The sequence below is a fragment of the Choristoneura fumiferana genome, chromosome 3 (assembly GCF_025370935.1).
Source record: "Choristoneura fumiferana chromosome 3, NRCan_CFum_1, whole genome shotgun sequence".
NCBI classification, from domain to species: Eukaryota; Metazoa; Arthropoda; class Insecta; order Lepidoptera; family Tortricidae; genus Choristoneura; species Choristoneura fumiferana.
The window spans coordinates 2,571,787-2,589,441 of NC_133474.1; the positions used below are offsets into that span (position 1 = coordinate 2,571,787).

Genomic DNA, 17,655 nt, shown 5'->3' on the forward strand with positions numbered 1-17,655 from the left:
CCCTATCATTCTGAGAAGCCCGCAGCAGTAGAACGTTTCAAGGATGATTATGGACAATAAGTTAGCCACTGCCGGAATTACTGGTAGTTACATATCAAGAAGCGAGTAGTAGCCAGAAGTGTGTGTGTAGGTTGCTCATGCTGTCCACTTCCCTACCTCCTGACTGGTAACAAGCTGGTAACTGACCAATGACAATGTATAAGAGGTAAAACAATAATGGATATGGTTACAAAATCCAACACACCAAGTTGTTCACATTCATTTAATTCATAATTTACTCTAATCCCATCTTTTACGAAAAAACTTCAACCATGAACCAGAATTTTCAATCTGATTTGGATACTTACCACATTATTGTGTTGGTTCTGACGCCATTTGAATGACAGATTTTACTTAAAAATACAATTAGATTATGTACTAACACGGTACGATCATTCTGTAGCTAACGATCTTTTCTCCTGTCACTCTTGGACCTGCTTTCTGGGTCAGTCCTTGTGTCGACTTTATAGCTATCCCAATAACGATCAGGTGTTTCTTTCCTTATACTACTAGCTCGTCTTATGTCCCAACCTTCTTCCTGATCTCTTCTCTTTGAACTTCTCTCGTCTTCAGATTCGGAATCGCTTTCATATTTTCTCTCTTCTCGCTTTTTACGAGATTCTTTCTCGATATTCTCTTTCTCATATTTACTACGCTTATCTTTCTTTTTCCGCCTGTGCTCCTCTTCTTCACTGGAATCGTCCTTCTTCTTTTTGCGATCTTTCTTCTTTTTCTTTCTGCTGTCTTCTTCAGAATCACTATCTTTATCTGAATCGTCTTCTCTGTTGTTTTTGTTACGATCACCAGCAACTTCTCCATCCCTTCTATCTTTATCATTTTCTTTCCTGCTGCGGTACATGTCTTCTCTATCACCATTTTTGTTTCTATCATCAGTTTTGCGCCGTTCTTTATCTGTGTTTCTTTCACTACGGCGATCTTCGGATTCGTATCTTCTCTCATCATCTCTATTGTGCCGTCGGTCTACATCAGTTTCACTCTCTCTGTTACTTCTCTCTCTATCATCCCTGTCATTTCTTCTATTACGTCTATCATCCTGGTATCTCCGGGATTCATCATCTCTACTACTTCTTCTATCAACTTCTTCTCTTTCTCCTTGGTACCTTCTGGATTCATCTCGATCTCTTCGTTTATCTGTGTCATCTCGTTCACTTCTCCTTCCCTCATCGCGTCTATCTTGATATCTAGTCTCTTCATACTGTCTGTGCCTATCATTTCTTCTGTCATCACCGCGATCACCGTTCCTTCTGTCATCACCGCGATCCCCGTTTCTTCGGCTGCGGTCGTCGTCATTTCTTCTGTCATTTCTGCGGGGCACATCCCTTGGTCTGACGAAGTCTCCATCTCGTGGTTGGGGCTCGCGGCGCGCGTCCTGGCCGTAAGTGTCGTAGAACCCGTCATGGCCCCATCGTTCTACAGGTTTATCCTTATTCGGTTCTTCTGGGGTTTTTGGTGTTTTATCTTTGTTTTTATCCTTTTTAGACTTCTTGCGTTTCTCTTTATTACTTTCTTCTTCATCTGTAATTAATAAGATTTGTGTTTTAACAAATGTAACTGCGTCATCTAAATCTGACAATATAAAATACCTCTTGTAGTTGCGTTATAAGTTACCTACTTATATGTATAATGTGTTTTTCTTAGCTACTAGTTACTACTACTGTACTCACCACTGGAACTAGAATCACTTGAAGTGCTGGAATCCGACTCCGAATCAGAGCTACTTGAGCTAGATGAGCTGGACACGTTGATTTCCGTTATGGCCGGTGGAACATTCTGTCGACCACATAATATAATTTAGACAAGATACATGACATGATTTTGTAATGCCATAATTAAATTAAAAAAATATTAAAGCTGTATTTTTTGTTCTCTGTCCTTTCGGTTGAGGGTGAATGGCGATGTTTTGCTCCTATGAACCATGTTTACCAGTGTCACTGACCCATGGCTCTTTTGCAAATTGACAACAGAAAATTTACACTTTTAGGTTTGGACTGATATCTTGTACTTGCAGAACGCATCCTGTACTAGAAAGCCCAAAATTCAAAATCTCAGCATAGATGAATTTCGAGACACCTTGTCTCGAAACAGGCCTCTGACAGATCTAGGCAGATAATATCATAGCATAGTTTACCTTTGGCATTTGCTTTAGATGCTCCCTTAATTCATCAGTGAGGCCTCCCAAACCGATACTTGTGAAGAAATTGATAGAAAACCTGGTGTTCTTGGGGTTGTCTCTCGGGAACACTCCAGAGAACGCCTCCTGCAAAGTCCTAAAAAAAGAAAAAAACAACTGAATAAATTTAGGGGCCAGTTATTGCATATGACAAAACAGTAACAAAAATGCCTGCATTGATTGCTTTGATTTTTTTTGCTTTTATTTGATATTTTCAATTTATCTGCCATTGGACGTCCACTGTAGAACATAGACCTCAAGTGGCTTTAGTTGGAAGTGACCTGCATACTCCGTAAACCTTGCAGTTGTATAGCGGGGAGAGGGAGACACTGCAATAGAGAAATCTCTCTCTCTAGGCATATATGAATAATTTTCCAATTAACCATTTAAATTTAATTTATAATGATTCATAGGATCTGATTCTCTAGTTACCAAAGACAATATAAATAAAAAAGGACACAGAACAGAGGTGCCACCATGCTAAGATCACAATGAATAAGGTCAGTATTCTACTCAACTGGCTTAATGTTAAAAGGGCAGCAGTGTAAACAAGCATGGTAGCACCTCCCATGTTGGAAACTCACGGGTCTTTCAATCTGTCATTCAGTTTCTTCAGTCCCATGTATTCTGCCAGTTCTTGGAAGAGAATCTTGATGTAAATACGACTGGAACTTGTTGTATCCTCTTCATTGAGTTTTACACACTCCAAAACCTCCCAACTTATGGAATCCGTGAACAGGAGGTGTGCAAAGAACTTGCTAACATTCCTTAATCTGTTTGTGTCTAATCTGTGAGCTGTGGAGTAAGAATCTTTGAATATCTCCTCAAAAGGCCCAATGTATATTCTGTTTATGTTACAAAACCGTTGTGCCAGGAGACCGTAAAACTTTTCATATGTTCTTTGCTCTGCACAGCAGTCAAGAAACATGTGGCAGAGCTCAACTTCTTGTCCTGGCTTCAGCTGCATTTTCATCAATTTGTGGGCACATTCTTCAAAGTCCAAACTTGAATTGATTGTCAAGTATATAGTCCTTCGTAATGCTACTAAGTTAGTCTCAGTGTTATCAATTATAGTAACTTCTTTTTGTTCCTCATTTTCATCTTCTTCATCTGATTCTTCACCACTTTCACCAGAGCCATCTTCGTCACCAGATTCTGCATCAGACCCAAGGATCTCCTTGCTTAGTGTCTTGTATTTCTCCTCATTTTCTTCATATTTCTCATCATGTTTATAGACATCTGAAATTTTTCAATGGATTGTGTTAGTAATTTTCCTTATGTTTATTAATTAAACCAAATGACAAACTCGACTACAGAAATATTGTCATTAATGAACCCAATTATGTAGCAAATTACAAACACTGTAAAGTACTCAGTTCAAGAATCCTGCATTGTGAATGCACTAGAAATACATAAATACTGTTTATTCACAAATGGATATTTGGCAATAGACAGACATATAAGATCATCAGTTGCCTGCACACTGGTGTGTACCATCAGAAGTGGGCTTATGAATACTATCACAGAACTTCTATTGTCATGTATAGACCACATATTTTGAACCTTCAAACTATATGTAAGATGATACAAATGAACTAAAAGAATTTCTTTGATCACCCGCGACGTTATGATAGCTAAGTTAATGCAAAATATGCGTGTTCATGCAGTTTCTCCACCTCCACACTGTAAGAACACACACAAATCCATCTATCACCATTACCACACTACACTGACGCATGTCCGACTCAACCAGAGATCATCTTCAGAGCAATACAACCATACATCATACTACCAGATGTTAGACCCAGGTTGATGGGCTTGTTTATAAGTAGTGATATAAATAGTGATGTAGTAACATAATTGTCTTATGCATAAAGACAAAATAATATGAACTTTCTTACTCAGGATATCTTGTGGGTCTGTAGCATCATCCAACATTAGGAGATGTGTGAACTGTTCTTCTTCAGGCACCAGCTCCAACTCATCAATCAGCGCAGGATGGTCCTTGAACCCATCCTTCCACACTTGGAACATAACCTCAATCATGTACTGCACTCTCTTATCCAACTGTCCTTCATGTAGAATGTTGCGCAGCATTTCAAAAATCGCGTTAACACCCTTAGAAGAAACCTCTGTCAGCTTTTGACCGCACTCCTTCAAAAATGCAATAGCCACCTCAACAGAATCATCCGTTGGAGTCTCCACTAACAACGTGAGCAGTTCTAAGGCAAGAATCTCATGCGCTACTCGCTGGTTAACTAAATGCGCTATAAATGAAGCAGACGAGATGCAAGTGGGTTTATCGTTCCTTTTGAAACCTCTTTTGAATTGGATAACTAATCTTTTTAGTAGTAATTCACCTATGTTCGGGAAACGAGAATTTACAGCTGATACTAAAGCAGCATATACATTAGTGAATGTTGGTGATGCTGCTTGAGCCTGTATCACAGAACGGCATAACAAACCCCGCCCGCGCACTATGTTTTCTTTTAATAACTCCTTGATTATTATGCCTATGTTGCCAACATTAATTTTGTTTATGTGACCGTGAATAGATTTCTTTAAAGCCTCCCAAGCTAACCGTTGGTAAGCCATGGAGGACTTGTCTGTGATCTGTGCTTGCATCATCCGCAGGCGCGCGGGGGGAATGTAAGCTCCGCCAGTTCTGGTGTTCAACATGTCTGCATCCTTAGGTTTCCTTTCAGGAACATCTTTCTTGACTTCAGCCTCTTTAGGCCCCTCGCGCTTTCGGTCGTCTTTCTCGCGCTTGACCGCGGGGGACGGCGACCTGGAATGTTTTCGTTTGCGTCTCGAATCCATGTCTTTAGCGTCGTCTGGCTCTCGAGACCTAGAACGAGCCCTTTTAGACTTTTTTTCCTTACGAGCATCATCGTCACGATTCTTGTCCTTCTTTCGTTTGCGATCTTTATCTGCATCCATTTCCGGTATCAAAAAACCTTACTTATAATCACTATTAAATCTGATTAAATAAAAATCTTATTGAGTAATGAATTGATAAACAAAATTAAATTCGAAACGCACATTCGAGGTAACCCGTGGCCATTTTATATTTTGACAGTTTATTTTTTAATAAGAGAATAACTTTGTCTATGGAACCAATGCATTGGATTCTAGCTTATTGAGCATTGAATATTTCAAAACGTAGCATAATTTATTAAAACCAAGTACTAAAATGTCCGTTCCCTACTTAAAAACCCTTGTGAAGGTATTTTAAAAATATTCTCTAGTTTTGATATTATTTACATTCGTCATAAATGTGTAATCATGTGTGCTGCACCGCCGCACGGTCTTAGACTAGCCGACTGTGAGACAAAGTAAAAAAAAATGGTTTTGGCGCCAATTACACTTGAAAACTGTAAAAATATAAAACCATCAAAATGCATGCAACTATCTGATATCCCCTTTATCCCATAACTCTCCAAGCAGCAGCATATGTGAGTAAAGTACAAAATGTAAGTATTAAATTAAATAGACCGGGTTCTCAAATAACCAGCCGGAAAAATCAGGGGCTCAGGGCTTCTGAAAATCGCACTTTTGTTTCTTTCCATGCATGCATCCGACTAATCTTTATTCAAAGACACGCATTGCATGATAACAATAATATGATTTTTTGAATTTTACAGCGTTTTGGTATTGACTTAACTCTTGTTGTATTCTTCTTGGCTGTTGTATTTTTTTGAATCCTTATAATTCCACTACACTTACCTTCTTAATACTTATATTAATAATATAATATTATAAATGCGAAAGTATCTGTGTCTATCTGAATAGCAGTTTGTTATTGCTGAAACGATTTGGATGAAATTTGGTATTGGGATAGTTTGATACCTATTTATTCTCTGTGTATTTATAATATTTAATTAATTAATTTTTAATTTCATGTTATTCGTATTCGTGTAATATTATACTTACACCTTTTTTGCTGATGGCACTTTATCTTGCTTGACTATCAAAACTGAGGTGGATCGATCGTTCCATACTTTTTTATAAATGCGAAAGTGAGTTGTTTTGCTTATTCCGCTCATACGCCATAACTTTTAAACCGATGGAAATTTTTGTACACGTACATCATACTTATTGAAAGACCAATAGGCTACGAATAATAATCATAAGATATTACATCCAAAAAAAATGTGTTGTTCCCGAGTAATGAAAAAGTAACTCTTATCCGCTCCATGAGACTGCCAACCAACCACTGAAAGTAGATGTTTTTTTTTTCATTAGGTATAATCAGGTAAAATGTATAAATTTCATTAATATACAAACATGCATTAAGTACAAGACAACCAAAGATTTATTTCCTTCCCCATACAATTTGGTTATCGCTATCCCGTGGGAAATATAAAATTTTCCGGGATAAAATCTATCCTACCTATGTCCTTTTCCGGGACTAACTATCCGTATACCGAATTTCACCTAAATCGGTTCAGTGGTTTAGATGTGATGAAGTAACAAACAAACAGACTTACAAACTTTCGCATTTATAATATTAGTGGGATTTTTTGGTTGCAACCCCCCCAAATAAAACCCTCGACCTTAATGTGTGCTTGTCATGAAGCCCGTGGTCGGTAAATGAATCATTGCCCGTACTAATTTTCATGTCATGAAGCCCAAGGTCGGTAAATGAGTGTGATACTGCATGGCGTGCAGCAGCGCCAGCAGCAGCGCGGCGCGCGCAGGTCGGGCACATGCTACGTGGGGTGGGGTGGCGCGGAGGCTGGCGCTGCCAAGAGCGTAGTCAGCGGTATCGGCAATTTTTGGAAAAATCTTAGTTTTTCTTTTACAAATATAAAATTTTACTCGCAAATGTGATGAAAAACATTGTATGTCGCACGGGCGGTACTAGAATTACGAACATCGACTCATTAAAGCCCTCAGTCTTCGACTTCGGGCTTCTAATAGACTCTCGTTCGTAATTCCTTATTTACCGCCCTTAAGACACAATGTACTATTGTGCACTGAAAGAAAATAAGGACGTCAGGAGATTGATAGTAAAAGACTAATTTATTAGTATTTATGACTTTATTCAATACGACAATGAAACTACAAAAGTTGCCTGCACTTCGAACAGCATTTCCATATACCTCACAAACTGAAGCACACTTAATGACATAAAATATAAAATAAACGACGATAACACCGCAAGTTAGATACGGGAAAGTGACCAACATTGCGCAGAAATCGAAAACATAATAATTATGAAAAGCTATACGTTTCATCGCTATACATGATTCGTCTCGATCTTGAGATTGTAAAAGGCGTCACAATACCCAAGGCAATTTGGTCAGAGGTTTTCACGTCTTTACCGAGAAAGCTAGAAACTTACAACCTAGTTTCTTTCCTCCATACTGTGGGGTACACCGAGCGAAGCAAGCCCGAAGCCTCCACGCCAAGCGAGATACCAATTACATTATATACAATTATTATCATATCATATCATATCCCACGTAAAGACCGACGCTAAATGAACGGCAAAAATATTATAAAATACAGGATTACTCTCACTTAACGCTTCGAAAAGGTCCGTATTAATACCGATATAATTCTGGCCTAACCCAAGATACGATACGTATATCACTAGAGCAAAAACATCACAGAAGCTGTTTGTGTCCAACACATTATAGCTAGATACAGCCCACGCTACTCAACGGATGGGTTGGCTTGTCATGTGTATATGGCGCCAGACATATTTCTTTGTTCTAAATGAGAATGTAGTCCAGAGCCAGATACTAATCGCACCCGTTGACGATGTCGCGTCTAAAATGTGTCTCTAGCTCATCTCGCCGCGGCACATTGCTCGCCCTACGTTTAAAAAAATATAAAACGCTATGAAAGGCAGTTTATGTTACACTCTATTGATATCCGAGCCGGTTACGAAATACTGAGGCACTTTCGTCTATTCGTACTGTTTGTATTGTTTTTTTTCGAGATCATAAAGCGACTTCTATAATGGAAGAAAGGTGATAATGATAAGATAACCGTCTTACAGAAAAGCGTATAACGGAATTGTTAGGTACGTATGCCACTTAAATAATAAGGCGTGTTAAACTAATTAGTGTAATATATTCCTACTCAATAGGTTGGAACCATCTCTTCAATCCCCAGCTGATTATAATTCAATACTGTGTTTCTTTGTTGCCCCAAAGTAATTTTTTTTACAATATTGGCATAATTTATTTTGCTTTGTTATGTTATGCGTTGACGGCGGTGTTGCCAATCAACCCGCGACTCTCCGAGTAACCATTTCATACAATACAGACAGTCAGCGCAATGTATTACCAACGATACGAACGTGAGAAACTTAAATTACATTACCGATATTATACTTTCCTAAAAATACTGCTGCGTATGATAAACATTTAAAATAATGATATAAGTCTATAACTAACTAGGGATAGTTCATTTTCCGAGCTCTGCCCGCTTATAAAAACTCGCCAACTTTTAATACTCCCAAGACGAATTAAGATGCGTTAGTAAAACCTAATTAAAATACTAAAAGTTGGCTCCGAGTGAGATCACGTCTATAGGCCTTTCACTGATAGCAATGTTGCCATGATGGAAAAATAAAATTGAGTAAATTATTTTTATTGTAAGCGTGACCATGACCACGAGGGAATTATTGGTGTCATAATATTAAGCGGGATGCACCGAACATAGCTGCGACGCCTTGCCAATACACCACACAATACTCAACACGTTAAGTCTACCCACACGGCCTGTTATATAGGCGAGAGTGAATAGGGAAAGGTACGACCAGCAGTGACATATCACAGTAATCAAGCCATTAGATATACATAGATGGCAATAAGTACGGCGTAGGTGTTATACCTACCATATTGATACGAGCAAGACTTTGTCAGCGGAAGAAAATAACTAGTATTTCAGAGCACCTACCCGTACTGGTTACGTATGTACTCATTGTTTAAAAATTAATGCGAAATTTTGTGTGTCATCTATTTTAGAGTTATTGACATTAACACTTTCGGGTATACAGTCTTGACAGTACTAAAAAATAATTTGTGCGTTTAAAAATAACCAGGGACTGATTGGAACTCAACCACAAATATTTATCAAAAATATTGAAAACTTATCTATATTTAATTCGAAGTACCGAAAATCAAGTGCACATTTCATTATAAAAATTGAAATAAACCAAAAAATCACTCTCAGGAACACAAATTCAGTGAAACTTCACACTTCATTTGATAATCAGTCCCTGGTGGTCGTCTACATTAAAATATAATAGATATTGCAAGTCGATCTGTATGAGAATCACGCTACCTCATTTTTTCCACATAATTGTCCACTACATCGCAGTTGAACCAATTGAGGAAAATGTAAAAGAGTTGTTGAAGCCCCAATCACGGCTTTGATAAAGAACTCCATCAACAAAAACAAGTGATAGCGAGGCAGGTTTTAGTTCAATGCGACCTCTGTAGGAAAAAGTGCAATGTAGTGGACATACATAACCTAAACTAAATGCCTTTCACTGGGCTAACGGCGCACTTAAATGAAGTCTCGCGTAGCATCTGTTTTTTTTTATTAGTATGTGTAAGCTTGTAGTATGTGGTGTGACTCTCGCGACCGTGTTGAGTGTGTGGCGTGTGGCGCGCGCGCCGTTTAGCCGCAAGTGGGCGCCGCCTCGGTGTCGGCGCGTGCGCTCTTGTTCTGTCGCACCAACTCTGCACGTCGCTCCTGAAAAAATAATGAAAGGGTAACCACGAATCCGAAACGGCGATAGACTTCCATTTGGTTGGTACTGCGGCGATAAACATTAGTGCAATCCCACGCACGTTTTTTTGCATTGGGTTGGGAATAAGCTTAGGAAGTTATGGAAGACCTTGGTTCGAGATATTTACGAAATGCTAAAGATTTTAAGATTAAGAGAACCAAATAAAAAACTGGTTATGGAATTAACCACAAGATAGGTAACAAGGGAAGTAAACCCACCATCCTGTTGAATAAAAAAAAGACCTGAAATCGCTCGTGCATCAAATTATTCAGAGATTTATTTAAAATAGCCTGCAGGAAAAAGTAATTAAACAATGTGAAAGCACGTCACACCGACTGGGCATTCAAAATTTCAACACAGCATAAAGCTTAAGCCAACACATTAATTACCTCCTTCTTGACAAAGTCTAATTTCTTCTGCAGTTCCTGCTCTCTCTTCTGTTCAGCGGCCGTCAGTTTGGTCTCGATATCTTTGGTGATCTCCTCAACTTTGGCTGTGACTGTCGAGCGCGCTTCCGCCAGCTTTTGGCTCTGATGAGGTGGTGAAATAAAAAATAAAATAAAAAAAAGATGAGATGATAGATCAGTATGAATGGATCATTAAATAAGTATGACCAATAAAAATAGTAAACATGGAATCAAGTAAGATATTGAAAAATGAAATAAGGTTTTGATTAAGAGAAAAAAAAAACATCTAAATGAAACGCCATGAAACGTATTTCTTCCGCCGACTTTCCCAGAGGTAACCCTTGTTTCTACAAAATATCTTAGTCTTACTCTCACTGTCCGATTAAAGCATCTGTTACAGTCTCACTCAGATGACTGCTGTTTGTGATAGGGGTTTGTGTGGCTAGTTGGTGCTAGTAATCGTGAAATCCGTTTAACAACTTTGACATTTGTATGACGTTGGTGGTCGGTTAAATAACTAAATGAGCCAATCGCAAACAAGACTGTAAACGTCAAATGGACCTCACAATACTAAGGCCATCTATCTAGCAATGTTCCACCTGTCTACTCGTACATGCCTTCATTAAGTTATCTTGCCTGGAGTGTCGCTAACGATGCATGAATCATTTACGATACCCCATACTTACGGACCCCATTCTCCGTCTGCACGCCGTGCGACGAGCAGAGCGGGTTGCACCCTCGTTGTGAATACAGTCACCTATGAAGATGTTCCGAAAAGGCCGCAACTCGGACCTCTGGTCTCTTTTGTTGTTTAGTTGTCTCGGCTGAAGTCCGGCTGGTGAATTGATCACTTACGTGGTTGCGCAGTTTCTCCCGCTGGCCGGCTTCGCGCTGCAGCCGGCGCTCCTCGGCCTGAGCGAGCTTCTCCTGGATAGAAGTCTCGAGCTGCTGGTAGCGCTCCTGGTTCCCGGAGCGGACCTTGCGGACCTGTTCCTCCTGACGCACGCACAAGCCACGACATTCACACAATGATATTGATCGCAGCGTGGAGACATAGCAGAACTTGACACTTTCTTAAAGTTTAGTATGCTTGCCGATCTTTGAACCCGTATCTCTTAGCTCAACATGCTAAGTGTGCTTTGCCATGATATCAAAGTGCTCCTGGCCAACCCCTCCGAATACCTCGATTGATTGCTCATGCTCATGCCAGTATCAGAAATGTGTGTATTAGTGGCGTTTTTTTATACAAGCTTTTATTTAACTTGTTCCGTTTGTTGGATCAAATCTAGGAAGTTTATTTTGACTTACTTCCAGTGGTCGAACTGACTTGAAATTTGGTACTTTATGTAAGTTGGATAACAAATCAGCAAAATTTTGCTTTAGTGAGCATAACCTTCCTTTAATAGGCACACATTGGTCACATGCACATCGGCAAACAAAATTTGTACGTTTCGTTTTGAAACAAATTAAAATTCAAGTTCTGCTTTGTCTCCGGATGATAGAATGAAAGTGACAGTAAATTAAACATCGCTTTTGCGTCATACCTACAAGCGGAGCTTTCAAATTTCGTAGATAATTAATTTCATCAAGAAATCAGTGTCCGGAAAATTGCTGGGTACATTTACTCGATAATTTAATTGGGGCAAGAACGTCGGAGTACTTCGCTTGTGAGTAGGACGCCGTTGAAATTAGGTGTTCAAATTTGCACAGCACTTCTAACATTGATATTAGTGACTATTAGAAATTACCACAAAGCACTAGTGACTACTTTGCTGTACATTTTTTCAGTCACTTTTTGTGAGGTGCAAATTACACCCACAGCATAACATCTGAACTTTTGTACAGTTTTTAAGAAAACGATCACACAGCTACACATTTTCTATGACGAACGTAGGTAATCATTAACTGTCATATTTTGTGGAAAAGGGAAGGAAAGGGAAAGAGGCGCGTTACTGTCATGTGTGCTTTGTAGAAATTACTAACAACATTGAAGGCACAATATACTCGTAAAACACGCTATCCGTGAAGTGAAGTGATATTGTAGTTTATAAACGATCTCAGCAGGTCTCTTTGCGTATTACAGAGAATTTACATCTTTTAAGACTCAAACTGATGGTTTGAAGCAACCTGCCCAAAGAGCAAAAACTTTTGGTCGGAAATTTAATTTGTGCTGATTCTCGGTGATTCAGTTATCGGCAATATCTGTACACCTGACATTTTGACGTCCAAGAAAGTGGAGGATCAGTTAACAATACTAGAACTAAATAATAATACCACACGTGTGTGCATCCTTGCGCTGCTGCCGGTACTCTGTACGCGAACACGGGCGAGGTGATTGGTAGCGCGGGGGAACCGCGCCCCAGTGAAGTGAGCAAGGTGCACAGATATTTCCGACTATATATTCAATTCAATGAGGGCTATCGCGTATGAATTCGCCGCTAGAGGCGCTAGTGTAGCGTGAGGTCTCCTAAATGTCAAATCTCATAGTTTTTGGGCGAGCAACGCGGGTTTATTTATAATTAGAATATTTTTGTGAATATTTTGCAATATCTGAAATGAATTATGGCAAATATGCGTTCCAGAGCAATGTCTGTGTTTGAGACAGTTTTGTCTTTCGGAAACATTTGTCCTCCCTTTTTTCCGAACAAAACGGGGACTATGTAACACTGTGGCATGCTCGATATTTTTATGGTACGGTTTTAAGGTGTATTAAATATGATTTTAATCTAAACTTTGTTTTTACACCCGTAATAACAGACTTTGAAAGCCATACTTAAAAACCTCACGCAACAGTGCGCCATCTAGTGAGACAAAAAACGAGAGCCCTCATTGGATTGGACACGCTATAGATAACCGGCTTAAGCTCGACGTCCGGTATAAACTTTTCACAAAAAAAAATACTCAAGTGACTTCCATAATGAGCACAATGATGGCTCAGATTAGATTAAACTATCAATGTTACCGTGATACAGTGATACTGTTATTGACAATTATATAGCAAACTTCAAAACATCAGGATTAGCAGTATTTTTATGATACTGTGATACGCGTCAATAATTTTGTGATACCGATCGTAATATCACGTGATAATATCGATAGTTTTTACGCACCACCGAGACAAGATTGTACTGCGGATCAAGTTTACGGTGGTTTACGTATAACCATGGGCAATAACCGTGATCGGGGATTTGGTTGCCACTCGGGGTGAATGACCTCAATCATTATGCTAGTATGGATATGATGCGGGATTGCGGGACAAAGGACAGTTTTTTTGTCAAAGCACATAATTTGACTTGTTACTTACATGTTCGCGCAGACGCTCGAGCATTTTCTTTATATTTTCGTCGCGCTGCGCGGCCGCCGTGTTCATCTTCTCTTCGATCGCCTTATACACTTCTGCTGTCTGCTGCTCCAGGGTCAACCTGGATACATCGAACAATGATCAGGTCAAACCAGAAAACACTCAAAACTTAAGTGCAATCTATTCTAAGTATGCGTTGCACCAAGTTACTTTAACGAGGGTGCGGTTAGTGTACAGCATAGTAAAAGAGGACAAGTAGGTCCACTCCGGCCCTTTAGGAGACTTAACTGCCTACTCCGGCGCGGACACTTAGGGTTATCGACGTAACGTGAGGGTGTTTTTTTTTCTCTTCTAAACCCAGTTGAGTTTCGGCCACTTTGTTTTGTAACCTATTATCTGATCAAATAGATAACTTCGTCTCGTCACAGACTGACTTAGGAAAATACGAGTAAATACACAGGTGGCTTTCTACCCATATATAGGCGCCACTCGCTTGACATTTATATTTCTCTTATTATCAGTTATTTGACTACTACTGTATGAGAGTACAAAGCTGCAGCAGTCGTGTACTACACTTCTGCCTCCATGCGAAACCGGCATGGGGACCATTCCCACTATTCCAGCAGTTATCACTTACCGAGTCTTCTCGACTCCCTCCAAATGGTCCTTCAGTCGGGCGCGCAACTCGTTGATGTAAGCCTCGCGCTTTTCCTCGTGCGAGTCCATTTTAGCGTCGAGCGCCTCCTTGGTGCTGGCTATGAAGTTGTTGGTCTGTTCGCTGCGGAACTTGGACGCCTCTTCGATCTTTGCCATTTTCTGGGCGATGGCGGCCATTTTGCTGGCCTCGAGGCTCTGGAACGATGGCAGTATTGGATGATTAAAGAGTTCGACTTTAAGTATTAATATTACACTGATGCATGAGCAAAGTTAACGGTCCGTTACGTTAGATCGTTAGTAAACTCGTAAAGCTGGAAAAATTTACAGTTCTTGAATGTAATATTATAGATCTATATGTTGATGACAGTGACAAATCAAAACCACATCAGATTTTGGGTACGGACGGGCATAGAGCTTTTTAACAACCAGTACTTATTAGTATGTAAACATACGGCATCACAGAAAAATAATAGTGGTGAAACAGGCCAACTTTACAAACTAAACTTACACGTCTCCTCTCCTCGGCAGCCTTTAGCTTCTCCTGTATTTCTTCGACGGAGGGTGTTTTCTCTGGGGAGTCCGCGCGCCGGGGCACGGGCACGCCGACAGGCTCCGCGAGGATCACTTCGTACGCCAGACCGCCCTTTGACATCTCCTGGCAGCGGATTTCAGTAGCTGTTCGGGAAAAGTGAAGAGTAAGTATAAGAGCGCCGACGAGAGTTTATTGAATCAGTGTTTCAGTTTTAAAAGACGAAACTTAAAGTGATTACAGCAATGTAACTACCGCACACACAGATATTATTTGTATTGAAAACGTTCCTGTTCTCCGTTGTTTCTTTTACGGTTACCGTTATTTAATAGAATACTTTTTACCACTCGCTAGCTACCTAGGTATTATTTTGCGGAATTAGCCGAAGATTTCAAAAACGATCAATGGGGCAAGAAGCTGTCAGTCAAATATATATTAATAAAATTGTGTTATGTCAACACATTTAAGATTGCCAGTTACATTACAAAATAATTTTGTTTAATTTCATGGACTTCAAACCAGGTCCCATGTAAGACGGGTTAATACTTCGTACACAACCAGGAGCCTCCCAACAAAAACGAGCTCAAGAAAATTAAATTACCAGAGACTGCAACAAAGATGAATAAATAAGAAGGGGCGGAACAGCTAGAGCAAAAACGTGAATTTTAAATCACCTCGTCCGGACCGGAGCATTATTCAGATAGGTAATCTATGTTAAAAACTTTAGCAAATTGAATAAATAGTAGGAAGTTGAGAACGAATTAATGAAACAAATGGGTCTGGCTGCACTTAGTTATGGGCATGTAGCCAGCCAGGATTCTGTCAGACATGTTTTATGGTTTTCGCAATCGTAGAACGCTAAGCCAAAGAAATTGTAAAGAGATTTTTCTGTCTGCAATGTTACAAAACGGTTGTAGCAGTTGAGAGCTCTTTCTGTATCCCGCTGTTTGTTACGCAACTGACTAGTATTAGGCACAGTTGTACTGTACGTGTACTGTATGTAAGCCGTACAATTTTGAGCAATAGGCATACATATAGGAAATATATTGATATATGATGTAAAATTATAGCTTGCAGTTAGGACAACTGTACTAAGCTAAAATGCAAAGACAGTTTACTGCTTCGTGTTGAAAGCTAAAATCCATAAATAAAAAACATAACAATGAAACCATACAGAAAAATAAAGAATTCATCAAGTGGACTAATTTGATAATCTTCAATTCAAACCACTATAACCACTTAACAACATATAGCAAAGTAAAATATACAATAAAATCATTTTATATTATACCTACTTCTGGAAACGAAGCAAGTAATATTCAGATTCATTTAACGCATTCATTGCCACCGACGCACATATGCGTTTTCGGAACATCGCCCAGTGCCGCTGTCATAATTATGTGGAACCTGTGGAAGTCAGGTGGCGTGGCAGTGAATGCGTTAATGTTTTTCATAAACCAATAGAAACGCTTCATTTACCTAGCTTCGCACAGCAACGCTCTGGTGGAAACAGCGGCTAGCTAGCTAGCGGCGGCGAGGCTAGGTAAATGAATCGTTTCTATTGGTTCATGAAAAACATATTCCTCGCACATCTTTGGTTGAAACGCCACATACACATGTAGCGTAGCTACCGGAGGGCTAAACAGGGCAGTGCCCCGGGGCCCCAAGATCAGGGGGCCCCTCGGACTCTGACTTACAGACTTTAAATTGAAATTTGAACTAGATAAAATTTCTCCCACATTCGGAATACCTACGGAACAAACGAGCTGAAATAGTTTAGTTGGGGCCCTAGTTTATTTTTTGCTCCCGGGTCTTTGGTTAGCTACGCCACTGCATGTACACTACCTACCCATCTACCTACATAATATGTTCCTAAAAGGAAAATAACAATTAGCTAGGTAACTAATTAATTGAGAAATGTATTGGTCAGCCTGCGGCAAATTCGATTAGTTATTTTTATTTAAACAGTTGTGGGCCGTCGTATCGTAACAGTAAAACTAATTAGAGGGCACGAAAAAATGAGGCTTTTTGTGCAATTTCGTTTAGTTTCAGATCTCCTTGTAATTTTCTCTCACTTACCCTATTCAATTTATTATAGTTCAACACAGCTTTTTGATTTTACCCAAGCAGCTTTTATAGATAGTAAAGTGGATATTTGAAACCAAAGGTAGTATGGTCAGTCAAGACTGTGTTTATTGATTAAGCGGGAAAGTAAGGGCTCATCAGAAAAGATATGGGCACGAAGTAATTTCGACAAGATATTACGGAATAGTCGGCATTATCGGACGTACGGGGGTTGAAAACATACCTATATAGGTACAGTTTTTCCAACAACCCATAATGCAAATCGAACGGAAGGTCGTAAGCATAACATCAAACTTACCTATTTCTAACAGACCCGGGGAAGGGATGCCTTTACAGCTCCCTGGGCATCAGCGAAAGGCGCCTTAACGCCGGCGTTACTTTTAAAAGCGGGTGGGAGTGACTGTATTCAAAATCGTTATGGCCTCTTAGAACGTAAGTTTCGCATGAACGAACATGTCCGGTATAGATTTCTTTGGAAGATTTTTACGTGCGTAGGTAAAAGCAAATTCTTTTTCTGGCGGCTTCATGGGGCTATTAGTGAAGAATTCAAATTTATTGAAACCATTTCCATGTTTTCTCTGACCACATTCGTTCAGTCCGTATTTTCAGACTGTTTCTGCATTTTTAACGTTACCGATATCCCTAGTTTTTGGCTTTGGCTCTTATACCTAATTTTACGCACAAATTATACAC

At 39.6% G+C, this 17,655-nt stretch overlaps 2 protein-coding genes across 5 annotated transcripts in view; both read right to left on the reverse strand.

The window, feature by feature from the left end:
* Nucleotides 1–259: 259 nt before the first annotated feature.
* On the reverse strand, nt 260–5,291 carry ncm (pre-mRNA-splicing factor nucampholin). The gene is made up of 5 exons (XM_074085212.1): nt 4,132–5,291; nt 2,815–3,469; nt 2,189–2,327; nt 1,725–1,830; nt 260–1,575 (listed from the first exon to the last, which is right to left on the reverse strand). The coding sequence occupies exons 1-5, from the start codon at nt 5,168–5,170 to the stop codon at nt 443–445; spliced, it is 3,072 nt and encodes a 1,023-aa protein (XP_073941313.1). The 5' UTR covers nt 5,171–5,291; the 3' UTR covers nt 260–442.
* Nucleotides 5,292–7,254: 1,963 nt separating this feature from the next.
* The window catches only part of stai (stathmin), a 36,633-nt gene continuing 26,232 nt past the window's right edge, over nt 7,255–17,655 (reverse strand). For 2 of the 4 annotated variants that reach the window (XM_074085222.1, XM_074085221.1), the window contains 6 exons: nt 14,857–15,023; nt 14,329–14,543; nt 13,695–13,812; nt 11,246–11,386; nt 10,373–10,513; nt 7,255–9,946 (listed from right to left, as the gene is read on the reverse strand). In XM_074085222.1, the coding sequence (XP_073941323.1) occupies nt 9,872–9,946; nt 10,373–10,513; nt 11,246–11,386; nt 13,695–13,812; nt 14,329–14,543; nt 14,857–15,023 (857 nt within the window). In that variant the 3' untranslated portion in view covers nt 7,255–9,871. The remainder of the gene's footprint in view (nt 9,947–10,372; nt 10,514–11,245; nt 11,387–13,694; nt 13,813–14,328; nt 14,544–14,856; nt 15,024–17,655) is intronic. The other 2 variants (XM_074085223.1, XM_074085224.1) reach the window with 2 other exon arrangements.